General features: G+C 31.7%; 1 protein-coding gene and 1 pseudogene across 3 annotated transcripts; one reads left to right on the top strand and one right to left on the bottom strand.

The window, feature by feature from the left end:
* The first annotated feature begins 1,615 nt into the window (after positions 1-1,615).
* LOC145952985 (uncharacterized) lies at positions 1,616-6,194 on the top strand (annotated as a pseudogene). The gene is made up of 7 exons (XR_014430494.1): positions 1,616-1,934; positions 2,019-2,093; positions 2,667-2,754; positions 3,124-3,180; positions 3,551-3,643; positions 5,311-5,401; positions 5,575-6,194. The product of XR_014430494.1 is annotated as an uncharacterized LOC145952985 (transcript).
* A 2,713-nt stretch (positions 6,195-8,907) lies between these two features.
* Positions 8,908-15,279, bottom strand: WRKY4 (WRKY DNA-binding protein 4). 2 transcript variants are annotated; one of them, XM_020362859.3, is made up of 4 exons: positions 14,813-15,277; positions 10,890-11,563; positions 10,137-10,295; positions 8,908-9,517 (listed from the first exon to the last, which is right to left on the bottom strand). In XM_020362859.3, the coding sequence occupies exons 1-4, from the start codon at positions 15,080-15,082 to the stop codon at positions 9,238-9,240; spliced, it is 1,383 nt and encodes a 460-aa protein (XP_020218448.2). In that variant the 5' UTR covers positions 15,083-15,277; the 3' UTR covers positions 8,908-9,237. The 2 variants fall into 2 exon arrangements, with proteins under 2 accessions (XP_020218448.2, XP_082922304.1); XM_083066178.1 differs by lacking the exon at positions 8,908-9,517 and adding an exon at positions 9,542-9,910 and having other exon boundaries at positions 14,813-15,279.
* Between the last annotated feature and the right edge of the window lie 11,500 nt (positions 15,280-26,779).

Genomic DNA, 26,779 nt, shown 5'->3' with positions numbered 1-26,779 from the left:
GTTATTTAATTTAAATTGTGTCTAATTTTGTACTTTGTCTTTTTAAGTCAAATTAAGTAAATTTGGATATAGAACCCTAAAACACGTAAATTATCTATTTTTTAAGTAAATAAATTATTAAAACATTTTAAAACTTCTACTCAAGAGTCACATATCAAATTATGTAATTTATCTTAAAATGTTTTTTTTTTAAACATTGTCTTCTCAAAATTTTAATGTCACATCCTATAATTTTTTTTTTAAAAAAATTTATCGAAGTTTAACTACATTTATAAGTCCTACATTTTTACAAATGTTTTAGTGCAAATTAATAAATTCACTTTGAATTTTAAATAACAAATTTTGTCATTATTGTATATTTAAATGTAAGAGACATACAACCACTAATTCAATTCAAATTTAAATAATTTTTAACTTTACGCGCCATATACTATATAAAAAAAATTACACACCATATTAATTATATTTGGCACTCGTATAAATACAAATTTATAAGATAATGCAAAATAATCAATAGGATAAATAATGCACAAAATTCCTTGAATTATAAATTAATCATGTTTGTTTATATTTATATATATAAAAGAAGAATCAATTTTAAGAGTAAGTCTACTTAGATTTACTTTACTCAATAACTCATATTTTACATCAAATTTCAACGATCTAACTGTTAAATTAAATGTCTTTAATGTATAGATTAAATTTATAAATTTTTTTAAAATTTAAAAACTATTTGATATTATATTTCATTAATTCAAATTAATATATAAAATATTTTTATGATTATTTGTGAATTTGAATTAATAAAATAAAGTATCGAATAATTTTTAATTTTTTTTTAAACTTTACAAACTTGATCTCTGTTTTAAAAACTTTTAGTTTAATGGTTAAATAATTAAAGTTTTATGTAGAATGAGTCATCGAGTAAAAATAAGTATAAGTAAATTTATTCTTGAAGTAAGTGGATATTTCTTTATATATATATATATATATTTAAAAATATTGATAATTTAATTTTTAAAATATTAAAATTTAAATCATAAATAAATATGATAATAAAAAATTAAATTGCTTAAATATATTTTTAGTCCATCAAATTTAAGGTAAATTTGTTTTTGATCCCTCAAATTTAAAATTGTTATTTTTAGTCATTATAATTTCAAAAATCTTATTTTACTTCTTATATTCAAATTTTGTTAAAAAATTTATCAAATATTATTGCATAAAATCTACCTATTGATGTTCTTGTTAGTGAAAACATCACATTAAATCCGATTGATATTGTATAATCATCTTAATTAGTCATTTTCAAATATATTATTAGTGATATGAGGGACTAAAACAAAATTTTTAAAAATTATAGGGATTAAAAATAACAATTTTAAATTTGAGAGACCAAAAATAAATTTATCTTAAATTTAAAGGATTAAAAATATATTTAAGCCAAATTAAATTAAGTAAAAAATTAAAAAAAATCACTAAAGATGCTCCTAAAAAAAATAGCTACTAAAAATATTTTCACGGTTGTCGTTTAATACCGAGGAGATAATTAATTTACACTTTGGATCACTTATTTTAGGGTACAATTTCTTAATTTATGGATTAATATCATATCACAGCTTCATTGGGGGGGAGCAAACGGATATCTTATCATTCTCAAATACACAATAGCTTGAAGTTTTGAACTTTGAATTAACTGCAGAATTTTCAATTTTGTGATCTTCCTATCAAAACCCATAAAAAATCCTAAGTGTGTGTTTGGATTTAAGTTGAAACTAGCACACCGTTATAAGTGTGTGCAATTTTTCATATCCAATTGGTAGCTGCAAAGTGAAAACTTACATTTGGATGCTGAATCATTTTTACAGTTTGCATCTTTTTGCTTTCAATAAATGGAAACCAAATCCTGTACAAGCCTAGTTGACCAATCAGTGGTTAGTGCTTCCCCTTCCCCTTATGCATGTGTTCAGATGTTTTTTTTTTTATGCCAATTATAATTTATTTCAATGGTTCTATAGTTCCCCGGAGATGTTGTTCTTGACCTATCTAGCATGACAAATCACACAATTAAACTTGGAGGTGGTCTATGGCAGGTGCATCCCTAGATTTTCCAAAATTAAAATTCTGTTTAGATATATGATAGAATTACTTTTGAGAACTTTTCCATAGATAATAAAAAATACTTTTCGACAGAGAAGTTAGCAAAACTATTTATAAACATATATCCGAATAGAATCTTATAACACACATTAACATTCTAGTTCCCATCTCTCTCATTTTTTAGTTGGTTACACGCAACACCCTTCATTTTCAACAATAACTGATTTAAGGATGCTATGTTTGTTCCTTAATTATCTGTTTTTAGTTTATATGTATGCTAGATGCGGTTCATATTCAGATATGCTCAGCTCTCAAATTTTTAAATCTCTTGGAACTTATGAAGTGGCTATTCTTCTTCTGTGTAGGGATGAAGTGATACAGAACTCATAAATTTCATTAACGTGAAATTTCATGGTGTCTTGCTTTTGAATTTGTATTGTTGATTCATCTCCTCATTTAGCATTTTTAAACAAAACGGATATAATACATGATGATAGTTCTTGCGTTTTTTTTTGTCTGTTCAATGATGTTAATAGAATGGATTCTCGTTTATGTCAATTTTCTAGGACGGTGATGTGATTTCTGTAATGAAAGGCGGGCAGACTAAGGTTTCCAAAGCCTAATAAGTACTTGGTTGAAAATTCTCTGAAGAGGGTGAGTATGATACTGTGGTCATGATCTATCTATTAATGTGTAAAGGCGTGGCTTTGACTGAAATGACAATGCTGATTTTTGACTGTTAGTGGTTAATATGCTTCTTTCTCATTGCCATATGAATTTACTGTCAAATTGCTATAAGTAAATGCTATTAATATGCTGATTTTTGACTGTTAGCAGTTTGCATTATTCCAGAAAACTTATCTCCTAATGCATATAAAATTTATTTATTTTTTTCAGCATTGAATTGTTATGTAAGTTACCTACTTGTTATATACAAAGTAGGATTTTAATGTTTATTCCTCTAGGAACAGAACAATGCTATTCTGTTTTCTTCTGTATTCTGATTTATTTTGTTTTACTCAGTATGTGCTACATGCAGAGGATTCTGTTCTAGGAATTGTTGTAGACTCCAGATCTGATGTGAGGAAGTTTTCTATTTTATTTTTTTAAGCTTTCTTGCTGACTTCCAAGTTTTATGTAGGCTGATAGGCTCTAGTATTTAACTGTCTTAAGTTGTTAATGAGGACTAAGTAATAAAAAAGAATTAGCCAAGGCATGGTGGATTACCCTTCCCCAAATCACGTGCTGATAATCAAGGGTGACTTTGTCTTAACTAATAACATGTAAATGTTAAGATATTAAAAGGAATTTACTAGCATGACACAAAATGAATGGATTGCTTGGTTCTATCATATGTCAATTTTTTTTTACTTGAAAATAATTAAAATTTGTTTCTTACCTAGCTTTGGATTTCTTTCTATGATAAAAATCTCAATTTATTTCTGTGCAGAACTTTCTTGTGGACATAAAAGGACAAGCTTTAGCATTTTTGCCAGTGCTTGCATGTGAAGGAGGAACTAGAAGAAATATACCAAAATTTGAGGTGTGCATAAACCATGTTTGTATGCTAATTGTTTAAAATTATAATTGATGTTTCATGACTCATAGAAGTAGAAGAATGCAAAACTGTGTTTAGTTTCAGACTTTCTGTAAATCATTTCATATCTTTATCTGCAGGTTGAGAACTTATTTTTGATGAAATTTTGAAACATGTTTATGTAGAGTATGTAAGAATAAAACAATCATAATTATTTCTTTTTGTGGTAGGCTGATAGCCTTGTCTACCTCAAAAATCACTCAACTTTCTATAGTTAATGGTATTTTTCAATCACTATGCTTGTTGAGGAATTTAGGAGTTTGATGCAGTGCACCCAGAGTAAGGGATATAACATATAAGGTTCATTTTATAGTCCTCAATTATTAATATAAATAATTAGATATAGGTGAAGGGATCAGATTATGCATTGGAGGCACTAATAACTGTGACTAATATGACAAAAAACATAGAATCTTTGAAATCGGTTACAAGCCATGATCTTGATGCTGGTCTTTTACCCTTTAAGTCACTTAACTAGTCTGCTTGAAAAGTTGTGTTGTGCTACTCTGTTCAGTTAAGAAATTTTAACCCAAAGCTCACTTGGTTGTATCTTTGGGCAAAGTTGCATTTTATATTTTCATGTTGTTTTTATGTACTTGTTTTGTCTGATTTGGTGGAGATCTTATTCATCCTATAGCTGTACTTTTCCTCCTTTTTAATGGTAAAATTTCATTTTCTATATATATAACCTTGGATCATTTTCTTTTCGCATCAATGGTCCAAGTGCCAAATTTTCACAAGTAGGATTTTTATTAGCTATGGAGCTTGAATTAAAGCTTTTACCCTTTTTCAAGCCTTGATCTACTTGTTTGAACAAGAAAATGTAAAGTTGAATATATTGGCATATCTCTTCTCTCCCAATACCTCATTCTTGTCCAAGTTACTTTTTCAAATACTTTTCCCCATTTGTCAGCATCCATCTGCCTTCACAGGTTGAAAGATTTCCTAGTTATAATTTTTAACAAAATTGATCACCCTTCTAGGTAAGATTGGCACGATGTTTGGACATTATCATTTAAGAAAAAAAAAATGAAATATGAGTGAATGCTGGATGCTCCAAAAGGAGTGTGCTTGCTAGACAAAATTGTGATTTCAGGGTGTGTCCAGATTCAGAAACCATTACTAGTGGCTGACATGGAGCAGTTTATAAGTATTTCTTGGTATGAATTATCCTTGGGTGAAAATAGGATACTTCCAAATTGGATTTACAGATGCGTCTTAACAACACATGTTGCAGCTCCTTGTAGTCTACCCAGATTACTTGGATTTATTGAATATGGAAGAACAAACCAGCGGCACAGTATTTCTGTTTTTTTATTTATCTTTAAGGATTCGACTAGAGCAATGTTACAAAGTTATGAAGAAAGCAATTTTTTTCCTTAGTTGTATAGGACTACTATCATTGAATTTTGCTATTGCCACAGATTAGCAAATACTTTGTTTGGTGTTTGTTTAGCTAGTGGGAAAGCAGCAGAATTTGGTGCTCTAAAAGATGGCTATATGTTTGAGTGTACAACCGGTCTCTCAAGGATATATGCCTGTGGAATTTGTTGTTTGCTGTCCTTGCATCACATTAATAGATCATGACATGATAGATTGTGTGTTGTTTGTAGGCTTCTCAGCTCACCCACATGTCCAGTACTTGATGCTTTAGGGAAGAAACTGTCCTTTGAGATAGCAGTTGGTTTAAATGGACGTGTTTGGGTACGCAGACACCCTCTATTTCTAGCATGCCATATTATGTTCTTTTTCTTTGCTTCTTTAAACGGACATGTCTCCTATGAAGCATATGCTTGACCATCATCATTTATGAAATGGAGGTGGGGGAATTTTCATTCTATTAATTTCAGCTTTCCTTTTCATATTGTTTCACCTAGGTCAATGCAGCATCTCCACCCACAACTATTATCGTAGCTAATGCGATTATGAACTCAGAGACATTGAGTGGTGCTCAGCAGAGAATAATGGTCGAAAACCTGCTGCAGAAGATCCAGTGATCATAGTCATACAAGTATGGTTTTAACCCTTCTAGTTTCAATTGACTATTATAATAGTCCCATGTGAATTGTGATTTCAATTTCATAGCACAATACTTGTTCTTGCAATTGTCATCTTATGCCATTTCCAACTCATGAAGTGCGTACTTTTTATGTGCTACCAAATACCAATGCTTCTGAAGGGCGAGCACTCTCCTCTAGACTATCACCACTAGCTAAAGTGCAAAATGGATTATCAACACCTTCACGTTTAATATGACTTGCAAGATATTTATGATAAGAACAGAAAATATCTTTATTACTAGGAGTTTAATTTTCTGGTTGTATCATTCTTTGTCTCCGCAAAATACAAGAGAGCCTATTAGGCGAGGATGACTACATGGACATTGATCTTGCAAAATATCTGGTAGAAAATCAGTCCTTAGCTTTGTTTATAATATTGTTCATTTGTTGAAGTCTAATACTTGCAATATATTTATAAAAGCAATTGTTCTGTGTTCTGCGTTCTGCTAGGGAATCCATTCTGCCTTGCTTATATGAACTATCTGTTCAGATTCAGTATCTGTGAAGTGATTAAGAATTGATATGATTGAATAATACACCTAATTAGCCCTTGAAATTGTAAGTACCGGTCAAAGTAGTCCTGTAAATACAAAATTATCACTTGCATAATTGAAATTACCAAAAATCAATCATTTTAGTCCTTATCTACTGCTATTTTAAAAGTTAAGATACACAATTTTGAAAAGTGGGATTCTTACTCTTTTCACTCCCAATTAATTTTTTTCTTTATCTTGTGCATGTGCATTTCATATGTTATTTCTGTTATAAGTAAAAAAAAAATCTCTCATTTATCTCAAATTACCTTTACTTCTTACTTGTATGCCGGATTTTCTTTACTACCTCTCTTTTAATATATTGATTTTATCTTTATCACTTTAATTTCTTTTTTTATAATAAATTGTTAGTAGTTAAAACTAATCTTATATTAAAATTTAAATTGTTTATTATAAATTAAAAATGATTCATATACTTAAACATAAATACTTATTATGAATTTTAATCATATAAAAATATTTTTTTTCATGCAATGCAAGAGTTAAAATATTAGTACTAAAAATTATTTTAAAATGTATTGTAACGTTAGTACAAATCATTGTCGATTAATAGTTTTAGGGACTTGAATAAGATTTTTGTATTTTCAAGGATTGAATTAACTAAGGGACTAATTTAGTGATTATTTTGACATGACCTTTGGGCAGCAAGCATATCTGATGAAGTTTGATAATTTTGTGCAACGTAATTAAATTTTGAATGGAGCCATAAGTAAGTTATCGATACATTAGTGATTTTATGAAGGGAAAATTATAGGAGGTGCGTAAAATCTTGATCTTTAAAAAAATGTTAGTGTCGGAATAAGGTGTTATTTAATAGCATGTAAATAGTATTACTGCCTGTTTGATAAGTTTATTTTAAGAATCATAAGGTGTTTGATACATATAAAGTTAGAGCACAAGAAAAATAATATAGGACAAATGTATAACTTACTTGATTTTTTTATATGTATTGTTTAGTGAATAATAAATCCCATTAGCAAAAAAGTGTAGAATTTATTGCATTATATTTTTTAATTTAATTAATATTATTTTATATGACAATGGGATGGTTATAGTAATAATGACAATAATAATTTTGATATTAACGATAACAATAATAATAGTGGTGCAATAATAATAGTGGTGTATCAAATGTTAGTGGTGATAGTGATAATAGTAATGATAACATGTCATGACTGACAATAATTGGAATGATAATAATAATAATAACATATGTTTTAGATCTCTCAATTTTCTAAAAAAATTGCTCTTAATTCTTATACTTTAAAATTAATTATTTTAATCCTTGTAATTTTTATATAATGTCATTTGAATATTTTGCAAGTGATGTGTGTTTAATATATAAGCGAGTTTTATGTTAGTCAATGAACACCTAACCCTTTTCCTTAACTTGAGTTTGAGATTGAATATAAACATACATACGGAGTATTTATATAGGGATGTAATTCACTCTAGCTGAATTTTTTTTAATAAAGGGGTGAAATTAACCAAATATAAAAAATACAATGACCAAGATAACTGTTTTTAGAATACAGGGATTAAAATGAAATTTAATTAAAAACAAATGAAACTTCAAACACATTTGTATTATCTGTTTGAACTTGGAACTTGGAAAGATACTGGGATTTGAAGTTGAATTCTGTAATATTAATATAAGACATACGTTTTTTTTATAGGAAAATATAAGACATGAGTTGAAATTATGAATCTTTTAATTCTCTAGTAACTATGTACAACAAAAAAGTAGAATAGAACAGCAATTTGAATTCCCCCATCTGCATATAATTAATTAATTGATTGCCCACAATTTCATATTATATGAATTTTCCTTTGTCGTTATATTAACAATTTCTAGTTTCTGATAGGACTTTTAAATAAATAATTATTAATTTAAAAAAGGTTTCCAACTCGACAGTGATGCAAATGAGGAGGCGGGTTAAATTTCCTTATCTGTCAAATTGATAATGTCAAACTTTTAACAAATATAAGGCTTTCTACTTTCTAGCAACTAAATCAAATGAACAGAAATTTATTGAGATGTTGACAATTCAATTTTTGTTATGAAGAAAATATTCGTCGAATCTGAAGACAACGTAGCTGATCTTCAACTTGTGGGAAAGTCTCTATTCTTTGGATTTAGTTTCCAAGTCCTGGTCTTCCCTTCGTTGATTTTTTGCTCCTTCAAGTGCCATCTTTTCACTTTTTAAGTCTATAGACTTTTCAGGTTTTAAGATCATGTCAAGCATGGACTTTTTGACCAAACACATGGTTTTGAAATTATTTATTAAAATGTGAAGTAAAATACTAGTCAATTTGATGCAGTTATTTTATAATCTTAAAATCAATTGACTTTAAATAAAGTTGTCCAGCAAATATATGAGTTACATTTCAAGAATTATGATTGACAATGTGAAATTTTTCAACACCTCTTTCCACATATACTTTTCAAAAAGGTGAACCTACTAGAATAGGTGATTTACCATGTTACTCGTGGGGTTATTCTTGACATATTGGATGGTGGAGGGAACTTATGAATGAAATTTATTCCATTATCAAAAATTTTGTCACGTTCTTGAGCATATCAAAGAGCAAGGAGTTACACGATGAAATGATGAACTATATTAAACAACATAACTTACATTCTCAATGTACACAAGGTAATAATAGTACAACATCATCCAAAACCTGTATTGGCTGTGCAGACTAAACCTGTAGTCCTTACCTCTTTCATCAGGATGTGGTTGTGGAGGGAAAACTGGAAGAGAAAAGTGTTGAACTAGTTGAGTATTTGTTTATTAGGAATTGCACTGATAGGTCATGATCAAAACTTAGGCCTAAGACTAAAAAGAATGCAATAGCATCAAAATAAAGATGACTTGTGAGGCGAGACACATTCTTCCTTCAGGCATTAAGTTCTTCCAGCTCACTAGGTTATCTGCTCTTCCTTCAGCCGTAGACGCGCCACCGGCTGTTGTTCGTTGCCACTGGTATCTCTGCTGCCAAAACTATGCTTCTCAGGATTGGAATTCTGTGATTTTAACTGTGATGCAGTATTGCTGGCCATAGTGTGGCTGTTAGTCTTGGCTGCTGGCACATCATGATTGTGTTTTCCTTCATATGTTGTTATGACAGCTTTAGGATCTGTTGAAGCCCTTTCCACATGCTTTCTCACATTACAACCCGGGGTTGTACATTTGTAATAGCTCCTAAATGTGATATAAGCAAAATCAGAATTTTATTTGCAGGACTAGACAAGGCTAATGTGATCAATGTTACATAAAGCAGTATATAATATAAATAAAGATTAAATATGTTTTTAGTTCTTGAACTTTTTTTTATCAATTTTCACTTTTAGTTTTTGAATACATTTTTTTATATTAAGTCCCTGAACAATTGTATGTATAATCTGAGTGATGAGTGTTCGGTAAGATATTGTCCGCAAATATTGTCTCTCTACCAATGGAGACAATTATATGTTCGCATCCCAACAATCACACCCAAAAGACCTCTACCAATGGAGACAATTGTGTGTATATCCTCTTGGGACTATGTACCTCACACACACGCTCTGAGTGCTTGCACCGCCGCTCCATCATTACCTACCCAAAAGGTTTCTCTACCAATACAGACAATTGTATGTATATAAACTCATGTCTATCCTCTTATTTGAACGATGTGGGACTATGTTTGCATCCCAACAATGAGTATGAACAAATTGAGCATTTTTTTGGGTGATGATTTTTTGACAAATTCAGGGCAATCATAATTAACAGTCATGAATAGTTCAATAGATGCAATCAAAGTGTGGAGGAGAAGCAATATCACCTAGGATATGGGTTGCCTTTGACAACTTTCTGCCCATATTTTCGCCATCTATACCCATCATCTAAGAGATCAACTTCACTTGTTGTTTGCACAATGATTCTGGGCTCAGTGACAGTCCTATGTGAAGAAGCTGGATCTGAGTGCATGACTTCTGTTTTTCTGCAGAATTACAACACTTTTAAGATCAGAAAAGATAAATGATGTTAGGAACTGAGAATAGAAGTGGGAAAGAAAAGAAAGATTTTAGGTTTAATTATACTGTCTCCAAAGTTTCACAATCTTGCAAAATTTGCCGCCCGTGTAGAAAATTGAGGCTGTTTAAAGAAAAATCTGTCATAAAATCGTCTTAATTTTGACAGTTTAAAGGAAAATCCATGACAATATTGTCTCAATTGTGACAATTTTCTATGTAGAGGCAAAATTCACGGTAATCAGGGGGAAAATTTTGTTAAAGAAAAATCTTTGGGACAGAATTCGCAAGAATCTGAAATTTCCAGGGAAAAAATTGTAAAGATTTTATTGAATTGGAGTTGGAGCAAAACAAAAGATAGAGACCCTTCACCAGGACTTATCCTTTTACAAAGATCAAAAAGCTCAATCTACAACTGCTAACAAATCTAACCAATTCCTATGACTACCTAATTAACTGATCTGACTGTTTGTAACTAATTTTCCCTTTCCTTCAATATAATAACTCCCAACAAATGATTAACCAGCAATAACAAATTTATATCATACATAGTAAAAGCTTACCTCCTCTTGGGGTCAAGCTCAACATTCTTCTCATCAACTTCAGTTTCATGATCACCAACTTCCTCACTGTCACTTGTTCCTGATAGCCGATCTGCCGTTGCCTGACTCGACTCAGGATCCATCTTCATCATCGAGTTTGTGCTTGCCCCTTGATGAGATGAATCCACATTCCCTTGCACATTTTCATTTTCATTTGAAGCCATGATGGTGTCTTTGGAGCGCTTGTTAGGCTGAGGACGTTGGTGATTGTGTTCTCCTTTGTATATAATCGCAGTTACGTGACCCTCAAGCGACCGCTCCACTTTTTTCTTCACAGGACAGTTTGGATGTGTGCACTTGTAATAGCTTCTAGGAAACTCGCTACCCTTCACCTGTTTCTGGCCATACTTCCTCCAGTTGTAGCCATCATCTGCAGGCTTGTCGACGTTCATCGATGAAGATTGAGATCTTTGTTCGGCGTGAGAATGATCGGCGGATTCGGCCATTGCAGCCCAAGAGTCTGCAGATAAGGGTGGTATCAGGTGTTGTGTGGTGTTGGAAGCAGCTGCTGCAGGAACCTGTGATACTGATAGAGGCAGTGAATGTTGAGGCTGGATGTGGATATTTGAGTTGGTGTGTGCAGCCTGAACTGAGACCTGTGCTAGGGCCTGCTGGTGTGTCATTCCAAAAGACACCTACATGACAAGCCCCACAAGTTAGGAGAATAAGAAGGCAATGTAATTTCTTGAAAAATCATGTGAATATGTATGCTGTTGTACCATTCAATATCAGGCATATAATAAAATTTTCATTATCATGTGTAGAGTTAGATATCTGATATAATCTGATCCACGAAGGTTGGCCTGGTGGTGGTAGTTTGGAGTAATATGTATAAAATCTTAAATTTGAGCTTTATTGCCGTTATTGTATTTCTTACTGATCAAAAAAGATATCTGATATAATCCAACAAGAAGCCTTTGAATTTTTGTTATCCTCACCATAATATATATACTAGGCATTCACATTTATTTAACCTTAGCTTAGGGGGTACAATCTATATATCCTTATTGAGTATTATCATTTTCTTACTATCTATGTATCTTGAGTAAGTATTATCTTTGCTATGGCCTGAATAGAACTGTGTTATTAGAAATAACATAGTGGACCTAAACCTAAGAATCTAGTAAGCAGATCAGTTGGGAGCTCCTGTTAGTGTTGAGTGATTCAACATGGAACTGAATGTGTGTTTAGGTCGTGAGTGTTTTCAAATCTGATTTTGAATAAAATTTTGTAAAATTGATTAAGTGAAGTGATCTATGTTTGATACTTTTATCCTAAAAGTTAGTTAACTAAGTATAAAATTTTTGTTCTGACGCATATCTAAACTTCAACTCAAAATCAATTTCTGAATGTGAGGCCAAACATGTAAAACATTTGCCTAAAATCACATTAACTGATATTTTAATGTGATTTTGAATGATTCAACAAACATCCAAATTAACATGCACCGAGTGTGACCCCTTAACATGGCATAATCACCAATGATTGCTGTTTCCTTCTTGAATCTTGGAAGACAGATATTACACATACAAGGGTAGTTTAGAAAACCTACTACTATCAAAAGCTGATTATATAGAGTCTGTTTAAATACAAGCTAAAAGTTCTTTTGAGAACTTCTTTACTGAAAATACTACATTTTCAGCAGAGAAGTTGCCAAAAACGCTTCTAACTTATAGAGGGGTCTTTTCCTATGTTTCTTCAAAAGATTTTACTGTTAGTTTCAAGGGAAGAAAAAAAGAAGACAGGATTGAGGTACAGAAAAGCTTGTACTTGAGTTATGACATTATTTATTGAAGTTTGTGCATAAGCAATCCATTGTTTAAACCTTAACAAATAAGATTTTAAAAGAGCATGGTTCCTTAACAAATATATAAAAGTTGGAGATATTGAGAGAGTCGATATGCTATGAAAATGAGGACACAATAGATTGTATACTTATATAGATATAGAATGGCTCCGGATATGTTTGACATGTTCAAACACGTCTGGGAAATATTTCAGAAATATTCACTATTTTATTTTAATTTTTTTTGTTTCGGTACTAGAAGTAAAAATATCAAGCATGATATACAAAATTTGTTTTGCCAAATTTCTCTAAAAACATTTATAGGAAAAGAAAATAAGAAGAAAAAAATAAAAAAAAATTATAAACTAAAATTAACTTATATATAAATTAATTTATAGATATTACTTTATATTAATTTTTTACAAAAACTTATTTTTTTAATATTTTTATTTTCTTCTCTTGTGTTTTTAAGAAGTTTATCAAAATATGGCCATACTCTTATCATAGCTTCCAACTTTTATTGATTTGTAACTTGAATATAGCTTGAAAGTATTTATTGGTACACCATAGCTTACTACTTACAAAATACAACTAATAATTTTGAAAAAAAGAACATTGCCAGAAAGAGGGTGTTAGGAACACATTTCCCAAAATATTCTTAAAAAATACAAAATCAGAAGTGATTCACTAAAAACAAAGTCTAAACCTTAAATTTTAAATTCATTAAAAAAAGTCATCAACCTCATGAAATTGTAATTTTTAATAAATTTTGATCCATTAAAAAAAAGTGTCAAATCAACATTCATCTAATGAGAAAATAAAAAAATACCCTTATGCACTGCTATTAAAACTTAAAATTCGCATAAAGGCCTATCTCAATAAAGTTTTTCATAAGCACATTTAAGAGAGAAAAAAAAAATTGAAGTTGTTCCGGTCACGGGATGCGCTAGGGTTTTTCCTAGATCAAGCCGCAAAGCCAGAACATTCGAAAAGTGTAATCTGCCCTCTCATCTCTAGGGTTTTGGGTTTTATGGTACGTCGTTCATGGGCTACTTGGGCCCCGAGGATCAAGGGATTTCCTTAACCGTTAATATTTGGAGAATATCTTGTCATTAAAGATGAGATTTTATCCCTGATATCGGAACAGTATCTATGTGGGAGAGTTAGATCGGATTTTGGCCGAGTTACTCCTGCAGAGCAGACAGGTCGGATTCTAACCGAGTGCACCCATGTAGATGGGTTGGATCGGATTCTGACCGGGACGGTACAGAAGTATACTTTTTCATAAACTAAAACTAATTTATACATGAGTTAAAACTAAAATTTTGAAAAAATTAATGAAAAAGAGTTTCTATATATTAACTTATACATAAATTAATTTTAATTTATAAAGAAATTCATTTTATTTTTTCTCCTCCAAAAGTATCTTTGGAAAAATTTATCATCTTAGTGGACTCACAAATCTAACTTTAATGTGTATAATCAATGTTTTAGTGTGACAAAAGGGGGAAATAAATTCATCTCTTCCTTTTGGGCAGATTCCAAACTCGTAATAATCTCATTCCACCATTATAAAGAATCCCAAAAAAACAGAAAACAAAAACTCTAAACTGAATATTCACATTCAATAACTCTACACTCATTGGAAATAGATTCCATGAATCTTATCAAAGGCATAAAGTTACCACATTAGGGTAAAAGCTTTCATACTTTGGTACAGTACAAACATAACAACCCAAAAAGCAAACACACAACGCCAAAACCTGAAAAATTAAACTTTTACTTCACTAATCCGCATATAAAAAGTCAACATTAAAAGTCAATGCCTTAGGTCTCAAACTTCAACTCTAATCCAAAAACAACACTAAATCATTGCATCAAAATTAAAAAAAAAAAAAAAACATTATTTTCCTTTTCCCAACATTATTCATGTTTCATAGCTGAAAATGCAACACAAGAAAGAACTTCCACATGGTCTTGAACATAACTTAAAAAAATCACTTCTTAACTCAATTTTACAAAATTATACATATCATTTATATATATTATGTAAATTTTATCTATAATCGATGTAAAACTTAAATTTGTTGATACACACCTGATTGGGCGAGAAGAGGCCAGCAGGTGAGTCAAGTACGGCGGCGCCGGTGACCGGAGACGTCATAGCTCCGGCGAGGAGCTGAGAGAAGGACTTGCAGTCATCCCCATCAGCGAGAAAGTTGGAGAGAAGAGTCATGGGGCCGGGGCTGAAGCCGCCGGTGAAAAGGGTGTCCATGGAAGCAGGCCGCGGAGGGAGGCTGATGGTGGGTCGAGGCGGCGGCGGCGCCTCCTTCCACGGCGGGAGGCCCCCATTTCCGGCGCCAGCCATCCCGGTGGGTAATTGAGTTGAAGTTAGTGATGAAAGCAGAAAAAAGAGAAAAAATTAGTTGTGTCTCTGTGTCTTAATTTGGAAACAGGAAAAAGTTTGAAGGTTTTGTGATGCTTGTACAATCTTACGTTATGGTTGGGTTGGTGGATCTGATGAAACATAAACCAGCAAAAAGTCCACGCCTTAGTCTCAACCAAGCACAATCATATGTTTATGTTCTTTTTTTTTTTTTTTTTTTTCTTTTTTTTTAATTTCTTAAATCTTAATTTATGACTTGTGCTAGATTAATAATTATCTACAAAATTTTAAATTTAAATGATATTAAGATAATAGGTAAAATTCATTCTAGAGTACTAATATATGGACAAATACACAGTGTGTAAACCTAGTTTACAATATTAGTTTCTTCTCTATCTCAATTATATAATATCACTTATTGTATTGACACTTCGCTTATTCAATCTCTTTCTTTTTTAAAGTGTCTATGTGGGCAAGTGGGTGTACATAAATATTTATTCTTTGTTCTATTATAATCAATAATCAACTAAAAAATCCTACTAAAACAAAGCATTGACAAAATTATAATGGATTTGTTAACTTGTAAGAAAATAAAGAAAAGCATATTTGAATTTATTTATTAGTTTGGTGCATTCATGTCAATCTGAAAAATAAAGAAACGAAATAAATATGCATTTTAATGAATCGTTAAGTCTCCTTTAATTTATTCTTACATGCAAAACTGAGAAATCAAGAAGTGGAGTAAATATAGTTTTAATTAAAGAAGTTTGGTTTAATCTCAAGTTTATTTTTTTCTCATTTTGACGAAAACAAAAAAAGGAGTGATCTCACTTAGAAATAGGAAATGAGGATAAAAAATTGAGAAAAGTAACGAAATAGAAAATTGGAGAGAAATTTGCATGATCGTTGGGAATGGTTATTCTAGATGAATACATAATTAAGTGTTTTTCATAAGCCTCTTAAATTAATAAAAGAGATAGAGTATGAAAAATAAAATAATGGAAAGTAAGAATAAATATTTGTGGTGTGTAGGGACGCGTGTCGCGTAATTTAATTGGCTAACTGTCACCGAATAAGAAAATGAATTACAGAAAGAAATTGACCAAAGACTTTTCAGAAATAGGACATTTGGCAGAGTAAGTCAATCATAGGGTGGCGTGAGGAAAATGCTCCCACCTAGACCTACTTATCCTTACACATTTTTTTTTACTATTTTTCACTTTCTATATTTAATAACAAATAAAAATATAAATTCAAATTAAATATTTTTATTTTTTAAATATGAAATAAATTTATTTGTATCTTCCTAATTAAGATTTAATTTTAATTTTGTAATTTAAAAATATTTTATTTTATTTGTTATAAATATTATTAATAAATCAATCAAATAAAATTCATTAATTACTGAATTTGTAGTATAAAATTTATCTCAAGATGTTTTTGTTAATAAAAATATAATATTAAGTTTGGTTGATATTATATATTTATCTCTATCTCTCTCATTTTCTCTCTCTTTCTCTTTATATATATATATATATATATATATATATATATTATCAATTATATTCTCAATAATTCTTAAAGACTGATTTTTTTATATTTACATAAATTAAAAAATTGATCTTAAATATACAACAAACATGATTATGAAATTATAATCAAAATTCAAATATGGGGTGGCGATCGGAGGCAAATGATGGTTGGACAGGGGTAAGGCGAAAACATAACACAGTGGCTAGGAGTTTTACAAGGCTTGTGAAACGGGTGCAAGCCTATCCTTCTTTCTTTTTCATGAATTTTTCGGACAGGCATGGCGTGGCGGTGTTGTGGGACATATTTCGTCGGTATGGGAAGGTTGTTGACATTTTTATACCTCGTAAGCGAGATAAGGTTGGAAGGAGGTTTGGTGTTGTGTGTTTTAGTGGTGTGCGAGACGAGGAAAGGTTGGTTCACCGACTGAATTGCATTACCATTGGAAGGATGCAGTTAGTGGCCAATATATCACGTCATAGGCACAAGGAAGAAGAACGAAGAGGAGTGGGTTGTGGTGTTGAATGTTAGGTTGAGGTGCCTAGGAGAAATTCATCGTCACTAGGTTTCTGGTTCGTATGTGGAGGCACTCAAGGGTAAAGGCAAGGTAGTAGCTTCTGGGGTTTTGTTGGAGGGGGTGCAAAAAGAGTCTTTGGGTAAGGTAGTGAAGGAGGTGGGGCAACCATCCATTCCGGTGCAGACTACGGTCTTGAAGAAAGTCTGGGTTTCGAAGAAGGAGCAATGGCACCACCTATATTTCTCGATAGAGAATGCAAAAGTGGAACGGTGGAGTAAGAGGGCCATGATGGGTCATTTGCATCGATTTGAAGATGTTGAGATTGTTCCATAAGTGTTGTTGAATGTAGGTATCATTGACATACACGTTGTCTATATGGGTGATGATATGGTGTTGTTGGAGGCTAAGGGGGAGGGGGATGTGTTGGAGGAATGGTCAGAGATTATCGAGAAGAATAAAAAGGCATTAGAATCTTTGTTTTATAGCATATCTTGGTGGCATCCAAGAATGGTAGCAGTGACGACGGGTACATGGGTGCGTGTTTATGGCACACCATTACATGCTGGATGAAAGCTTTTCCTTTGACTAGTAAATCTGTTGGGATCATTTGTGTCATTTGATGAGGATACCACTTTGAGGAACCGAATGGATTTTTCTAGGGTTTGCTTATACACTACCATGAAGGTGATCATTAATCAAAACTCGAAGGTGAAAGTCAATAACCTTGTTTTTTATATTAGGATTGTTGAGGAGCATGGTAGTGAAATTCTCCAAGATGTGTGGTTTGATACTCAAAGTGATTTGTCACGCTCTATGAAGGATGATTCTATGGACTTGGATGCGATGGAAGATTATAGTATCGATGATGGGGTTAACAACCATGAGGTAACGACAACAAGTATGGCTAGTGCTAATGATGGGATGGTGATAGGCGTGAGAAAAATGTGGAGATTACTAACCAGTCATTACTGCAAATGTCGAAGTTATGGGATGTTGTTGTTAATGCACAAGAGGATTTTGTGGGTGATGGTTTGGAGAGGATTGCGAAAAATGATGTGGGGGTGACTATATCACATTCAAATTTGAATTTGGATACGCAACTTTATGAGGGTGGGATGGAGGAACGGGATGTGTGCGCGAAGGTGGTGGTCCCAGGGATATTGACTATGACAGTTGAAAGTCAAGAGTTGGGTTGTGAACGTCAATAGGAAGAGGGTGTGTGGGCAAATGGGCTTTGACCCAACGAGGCCCAATTTGGAGAATTGTGTGCATTCTTTGGGGCCCAAAATATTAAATGACGAAGAGGGGGGTTCTGCTAGTAAATCCGGGGTTTGTGTTGATCTAGTAGAGGGATCTACTTCAATTGTGTCTAGTTTAGATTTCAAAGGTTATGGCAGTCAGGTAGCGATGAAGTTTTTGTCAAAAAAGCACCCAAAGAAAATCTTCAAACCAAAAGGTGAAAACTTACTCTGAAAAGTAGACAATTGAATGTGTGGGGTATGTTAAGAGTGGCAAGATAGAGGAAGGAAGTGATTTCATCTGGTTCACATAGAAGCTTGAATTCAAAAGGAAATTTGCAAGAGCAAAGCAATGCGATTCATGCATGGCACAAAATTTTGGAAATTTCTTGACCTTCCCAACATAGCTTTGTTAAACAACGTCGAATTGGATCCAGTGGGGGCAATGATAAATCAATATCCTCTATCATTGGTGGATTACGCAATGAGGTAAGAGGTATGGCAGAGAAGATTTTGGATATTGGGGAAGAAGTCGATGTTGTTGTAAATGGTAATAGGGAGAAAGTCATTGAAAAGCTAATTGAGTAAGAGGTTAGAGATAGGAATGTGGTTACGGTGGATAGGGGTGTGAATGTTTCCTCATGAAGCTTGCAACGTTTAATATGCGTGGGGTTGGGGGAAGGGTGAAGAAGAAACGGGTTGCATAATTGGTACGACAATAGGGGATTGAAATTCTTTTTTTTTACAAGAGACTAAATTGGAATGTTGTACAAGAGATATCTATCGTTAGTTATGGAATGATGAAGACTTCGATTGGATAGCTTGGCCAACAATAGGGAATAATGGTGGCATACTCACTATTTGGAATGCTATGAGAGGTAAATTAAGATATCATTTCTATGGTTCTGGATTTGTTGGTGTCTATTTTGAATGGGGGGAGAAGATGGAAATAGTAAAAGTTGTAAATGTTTATTTGCCATGTCATTTGATAGACAAGAAAATGCTATGGAATAATTTGATTATGTCTAAAATGGGATTTGGTAGCAATTTGTGGTGTGTGATCAGGGTTTTCAATGTGATTAGGAATAGCAATGAGAGAAGAGGTGGTGTTGGTGGAGGGGATTCACAAGATATGATGGAATTTAATCAATTAATTGTTGATATGCAGCTGGTGGATCTTCCCTTGGTTGGATGTCGATTTACTTGGATGAGGGGGGATGAAAGCATGATGAGTATATTAGATAGAGTATTGGTTTCAGAAGATTAGGGTGATGTGTGGGGGAATCCGATGGTTCATGTTTTGTCGCGTGATGTATCAGACCATTGTGCACTTTTAGTCAAACACAAGACATCAAATTGGGGACCCAAGCCATTCTATTTTAATAATTGTTGACTAGATCATCATGAGTTGAGAACTATTGTGACTAATGCTTGGAATGTGGAGGTAAAAATGCCATGGGCAGCACAACGGCTTAAGGGAAGGTTGGGTAATATTAGAGCAGCTTGGAAGATATGGAATAAGGGAGGTTAAGGAGGTAAAGGGAAACATATTGAATTTCTTTAGTGCTCATTTTGCTAGAAGGGAGTTGATGGAATAACACTAAGGCCAAGAAGTCTAAGAGGTGATGTATTGAAGGAAGCAAAAGGAATGGGTTAGTGTTGAAAAACCATAGGAGGAGTGAGGCCTCTTTTGGACCTTAGCTCCTAAGTTTTTATTAGCATAACATTTATTTTTATTCCTATTTTGCCCTTGTCTTTGATTTTCCATTTTTACCCTTGTATTTTGGGGTATCTTAGACATAGGATCTATTTTACTTGTATTTCCAATTTTACCCTTGTATTTTGGGGTATTTTAGTCATAAGATTTATTTTCTTTTGTATTTCCCATTTTACCCTTGTATTATGGGGTGCTTTAGATCATAGGATTTTATTTTTGGGCTAAGGTATTTGATTAGGATGGTAACAAAACCTAGACATATTTTTTGTGGCTCTTGGACCTATTTTTGGTGTTAGAAAGGCTTAGGTCCAAGTGGAGGGCAAAGGTTGTATGGTCTTATCATGCACCTAAATATAGCCTAACTAATCCCAAAAATTTCATCCTTGGCCACCAAGTTGCATCTAGGGTTCATTTGCATTTCATTTGGTGTGCATTTGGCTTATGAATTTCGTCTATGCACCCTCCAAATGCAATCCTAGATGCCTCCCACTCCTATAAATACCCTAGGCTATGCATTATGTAAATACTTTGGATTATATGAATTTGAGTGAGCATTTTTGCCTCAAATCCTCTCCTTAGTCACTAGGTCAATTTGGCCTACCTCTCTTATCTCCTCCTTAGAGTGAGTTTAGGGATACCTTGAATGGCCTTCACATCCACTTAGTGAAGAGAGCCAACTAGAACACCCAAAACACCATTCTCCCAACCTTTCTCCTATTTGCCCAAGACTCCACCTTTCACGCCCACCATCACTTAGCCTCACCCTTGAAGGAACGTCCACCCTCTAAGGTCACTATCTTGGCCTTGGCAAGGAGCTCCTCTTCACCATTGACGTTTGTTCATCCCCTTGGTGGAAGGAGTCCATCAGGAGTGGGGTAGACCATCTATTGATAATATTATTATGCTTGTATTGTCAGTAAGAAATAAAGAAGGCTTGGAGGAAATGTTTACTATGGAGAAAGTGTCAAGTATGATAAGGGAGTGTGATGGGGATAAGAGTATTGGTCCCAACGGCTTTAATTTTTCTTTTCTAAAAGCTTTTTGGGGCCTTTTGCAAAATGACGTGATGCAAATGCTTATGGATTTTCATCTGAACGCATCAATACCGAAATGGTTGCTTTCTTACTTTGTAACTCTTCTTTCGAAGTCTAAAAGTCTGCAAGGGATAGGAGATTTTCGACCTATTTCATTGCTCGGTTGTTTATACAAAATTATATCAAAAGTGCTTGCTAATAGGATGATGGGGGTTTTGAATGAAATTATTAATGAGCAACAAGTGGGTTTTGTATCAGGCCATATTTTATTTGATAGTGTGTTGGTTACGAATGAAGTGGTTGATTATTTCAGTAAGTCAAGGAAGAGTTGTTTTGTGTTGAAGGTTGATTATGAGAAAGCTTATGACTCAGTAGATTGGAGATATTTATTATACATGTTGTGAAAGTTGGGTTTTGGGGAGAAATGGGTGAAATGGATGGAGGCATGTATTTGTTGAGATCACTTGTCGGTTCTTGTGAATGGTAGTCCACGAAGGAGGTGGTGATTGGGAGAGGACTAAAGCAAGGTGATCCTCTTTCACCTTTTTTGTTTTTAGTAGCTGTAGAAGGTTTAGGGGGTTTGGTACGAAGTGTAGTCTCAAAATGTCTTTTTATCGGTGTAAAGGTAGGGGTCTTGAAATTTCTTTGTTACAATTTGTGGATGACACGTTATTGATAGGTGAGGCCAATGAGAGAAATTTATGGACAACAAAGGTGGTTTTAAGATGTTTTGAATTGATTTTTAGGTTAAAGGTTAATTTTCATAAAAGTTGCTTGATGGGGGTTAATTTATGGACCACTGACCACTAATGCACTGTGGGTTCAAACACTTAGAGCTCGTTCTGGGTGTTTGGTGTTGATACTACGAAATTATGTAATTGATTATAAGGCACCGGTTTGGCGGAAAGATATAGTTCTGGTGTGCCAAGAAGTGGGTTCATGGGTGGACTCAAATTTGAATCATGTGATTGGAAATGGAGCTACAGAGAGGTTTTGGTTGGATAGGTGGGTGGGTGGTTTGGTTCTTATAGATGTTTTTCCCATTTATTTTCAGTAGCAACGATTAAGGAGTCTATGATTAGTGATAATGGTGAGTTTGTGAAGGGCATACGGCTGTGGGATTTTCAATGGCGTCGACAAATTATATTTCAACGGGAGGAGGACTCGATATGTGATTTGACAGAGTTGGTTGATGGTATACAACCCCGTTCCAATATGCCATATATGCTTGTGGGGACTTCTGATAATTCAAAAGCATTTTTTGTAAAATCTGCATATGCCTTTTTGCATAATTACTTCTCTATTGGTTCTGCATTGGACGTAGGGGGTGGTGTTGTCGCTGCGTCGTGTTTGGAAGGCTTTGGTTTTGAAAAAGGCCACTATTTTTACTTGGCAATTGTTATTACAAACACTACCTATACGTAAGGGCCTTGTTAGACGTGGTTTGTTGTTGATAAATGAATCTTGCCCCCTTTATAATATAATGGAAGAAAAGGTACAACACCTTTTTTCTTGCATTGTCAAATTTCTTGTAGTATATGGTATAAGGTGTTGCATTGGCTAGGAATTTCAGCTTGTGTACTAAGACATTTGTAGGATTTGTTACTAAGTATGTGTGGTTTTGTTGGAGGAAGAAAGAAGTGGAGATATATGGTGTCTATTTGGATTGCAGTGACTTGGAATATTTGGTTGCATAGAAACAATATTGTTTTCAATAACATTGTGTTAGATTGTGGAAAAATATTAGATACTATCAAATACATGTCTTGAAAATGGTTGTTTGCAAGGTTGAAACATTGATATTTATTGTTTGTAAATTGGCATGCTAAGCCTCTTATGTGTATTGAGCAGTTGCTTTAAATGTGTATATAGGTTGAAGCACTCCTTGTTCTCCAATTGATTTTTAATAATACATCTTTGCTTATAAAAAAATCAATCTTAAATTTGAAGTATAAAATTAAATTTATTTTAAATTTGATAAATTAAAAATATATTTTAAATATCATGATAGTTATACAAAACTTATTTATAAAAAAAAATAAATGAGAAAAGTATGTTGTCGTTACTTATGATTATTATTTTTTATTATTAAAAAAAAGATCAGAAGGAAGATTATTATCTTTCACCTCAGTATTTTTTTGACATTTGGATAAGAAAAAAAAGATAATGAGAATAGTGAATTTACAATCAGATAAAACCCTTTTTTGTTTTTTTTATTGGAAGGCACAAAAAACTTTGGGACATAATCCTAATATCTACTTCTTTCTCTCTCTTTTTTCTTAAATTAAGCTATTATTTATAAGAATTGTGGCGTCTATATCTTGATTTTTGTCCTTTTGTTATTAAAGGTTTGAAATGATTTAATTAGAGTTAAATGATTATTCTTAATCAATGACTAATAAAAATGTGATAGTTACTTAATTACTTGATAAGAAAGAGAAGAAAAGGGAAAAATTGTAAACAAAGAATGAAATATATTTATTACTACCTACATTTTACAAATTCTTAAAAAAAAATCAATTTTGTAATTGATAAAAGTAAATTTTGACACTAGTACAGAAAAATCAAACAAATAAACTTTAAATATAGTACATGATGTAAGTTAGGGTAGCCAAATACATATGTAGTATTTTGTTTGGTATGCAAGAAAATGAAAAGAAGAGAAAAAAATAGAAAATTATAGAAGAAAAAATTTTCTCATTCGATTTAAAAGAAAGAAGGAAGGAAACAATATGTGGTTTGGTTTCACACGAAAACTATTTATTTCTAATTTGGAAAGAAAATCCCTTTAAAAATTTAAAAATAAAAATACCAATATACCCTCCTTCATGATTATAACATACAAGAATAAATTATTATATCTTAATTTTTATTTAGAGACATTCATGTCATTATATAAATATACTATTTTCTTTTTTCTTCTTTCTTTTTTACTAAACAGGTAAATAATCATATTTTTTATTTTTACTTACTTTCTTTTCTTTTCACTTTCTTTCCTTTATCTTTCTTTCACAAACCAAATAAAGCATAAGTTTGTGGTTAACCACTAAATTTATTAGTAGAATATTGATACATGCAAATGAGTTATTTACAATCCTTTGTATTAATTAATTAATAACAGTTAATTTTTTTTCTTTCTTACAACATATGTATTTGACCCATTTACCCTCTTTTAGTGAAGAATAAAGTTAAGACATATAATTTTAATTTTGTAATTTAAAAATATTTTAGTTTTATTGCAAATATTGTTAATAAATCACTCAAATAAAACTCATCTAGTACTGAATTTGTGACATAAGATTTAATGAGTGTATTAATTACATCAACATACACTTAAGTTTATAAGGAAGGAAGACGAAGCAACATGAAACAAGTTGACGAGTGACACTCAATAATTTACAACGATCATCTTCAAAGATCATCTATATAAAGGAGTTTGAACATCACAGAGAAAATGAAGTGAAAAGCTTTTTCAATTAATCCATTCATTATTTCTTTGTAAACACTCTATAAGCTTGTACTTAAAAGTTATATCACATCTTGTGGATAAGATAAATCTTCAATTATCGTCACCCATCTTAAAACTATGTGTTTTTAGCTTTAAATTCTAAAGAGACTTTGTGTTTAAAGAATTTTTGTATTGAAACTTGAAAAAACTTTTTGTTTAAAGAATATTTTGTATTGAAGCTTGAAGAGAGAATACTTGGATACTTTGTATGAATAGACAAATAAAATAATAGTTAGGTTGAGATAGAATTAACTTGTAAAAGAGTACTTATATCATTGTAAAAAATTATTGAACTTGATCAAGTTAATAAAAAATTAGGCATAGTCTTAGTGATTTAGACAAACTAGTATAAATAGTGTTATTTGATTTGTTACGTCTGTACTTTTTTAGACTTACATTACTACTTTACTCTTTTGAGAAGGTGTTGAATGTTTAATACTATTCAACTCTCATTCTAGTGTGTTTTTTCTCTCCACATACTTCTTTTTTATTTTTATAATTTTGTTCTAATTAATTTTTAAATTTAAACACTTTTAACTTTAATTTCATTCTAATTAATACATACCTTTATCATTTTTACGAATATTTTTATTTATCAATTTAGAGTTTATTTATTTCTCTTGAATCTCAATCATTGATTAATCTTTTTCTTCTTTTAATAAAATTAATATTCAAATATAATAAAAATATTAATTTAAAAATAAAGAAGAAAAAAAGAATAAAATAAAAATAAAAATAATAATAATAATAATAATAATATTTTATTTTTAAATTCTAAATTTTATGGTTTTATTTATATAGAAAAGAGATATAAAAATAAAATTGATATATGAGTGTGATTTAAAATAAATAAATATTTGTTATTTCTTCTTTCTTATTAGTTTAATTCAATATAATGATAATGAATATATTTTAAGAATTAATTAATATTAAATTAAAATCAAGGTGTTTATTTGTAAAAGTTTAAAGATCAATTATAACATAATTAAAGTTCATTGTGTTTATTTGCTAATAGGATAAAGTTTAAGGATCAATTAATTAAGATAAAATTAAATTTTAAGATGATCAAGTGCTTTATGACGAAATCTACTATGTATCTATGATTTATGTGATTCATCTGTGAACCAATAAAATAAAGCATGATTATCATGTGGTTTATTGGTGAAGAAAAAAACAATGTTAGATATATAAATAATTAAATTGAACGGTTCATATATTTATATGGTGATAAATTTTTTTATTAATGTATTAATATTATATCCATCGGAAATATAAATTTTTTGATAAATTTATATTTGTTAGAAATTATTCGTTAGAAATATAAATTTTTTGACAAATTTGTATCTGTCAGAAATTACAAACAGATATATCGTTGGAAATATAAATTTTCTAACAGATTTGTATCTGTCGAAAATTATCTGTCGGTAATATAACTTTTCCTACAAATTTTTTTTTGTCAATAAAATCCGTCGGAAATATAAATTTTCCAATGGATTAATATCTGTAAAAAATTATACGTCGATAATTTGCATTTTTCTTGTAGTGCGATAATAAATGTCCATTTTATCCAAAAAAATCATCATCCTTTCCAGAATGCTCCTAATCTAACCTCCATCGACATTGTGATGAGGTTCCAATTGTGAATCCTCAAGAATACCTTCAATGCTTCTCGGATTCCTTGGAGAGATGTCAAGGAAGAAGACTCCTAGAAGCACCAATGTGACCTATGCTTGCTCAAGCTAAGTCCGGAAGAAGAAGAAGTATCCTAGCTCTACAAAGAGAGGAGCTCAAGGAGGGTAGAGTTAGGATAGAGTGACTTTCGGAGGGAGAGAGTTCTAATGTGAGAATTCTCATGCATATATCCAAAAGTGAGTACAAGTCTCGGTCACTTTGAATTTATAGGGAATAATTAGGTTAAAGGAACCATGGGTTAGCCTAAGGTTAAGTGAAAACATGGTATGGTTCACTTAACCTTAGGCGCCCAAAATTTGAATTCAAAATTCAAATTTTGCACATGGCCGAAATGCATTCCAAATGTAAAGCTAATTACATTCTAATGCAAATACACATGCAACCCTAAATAAACCCTAAATTCAAATGACCATTAAATGAAAAACCTAATCTAAATGGACAAA

This window comes from Cajanus cajan, chromosome 11 (assembly GCF_000230855.2).
Source record: "Cajanus cajan strain Asha chromosome 11, NIPB_CcT2T_4, whole genome shotgun sequence".
NCBI lineage: Eukaryota > Viridiplantae > Streptophyta > Magnoliopsida > Fabales > Fabaceae > Cajanus > Cajanus cajan.
This window is presented reverse-complemented; position numbering and strand designations above follow the sequence as displayed.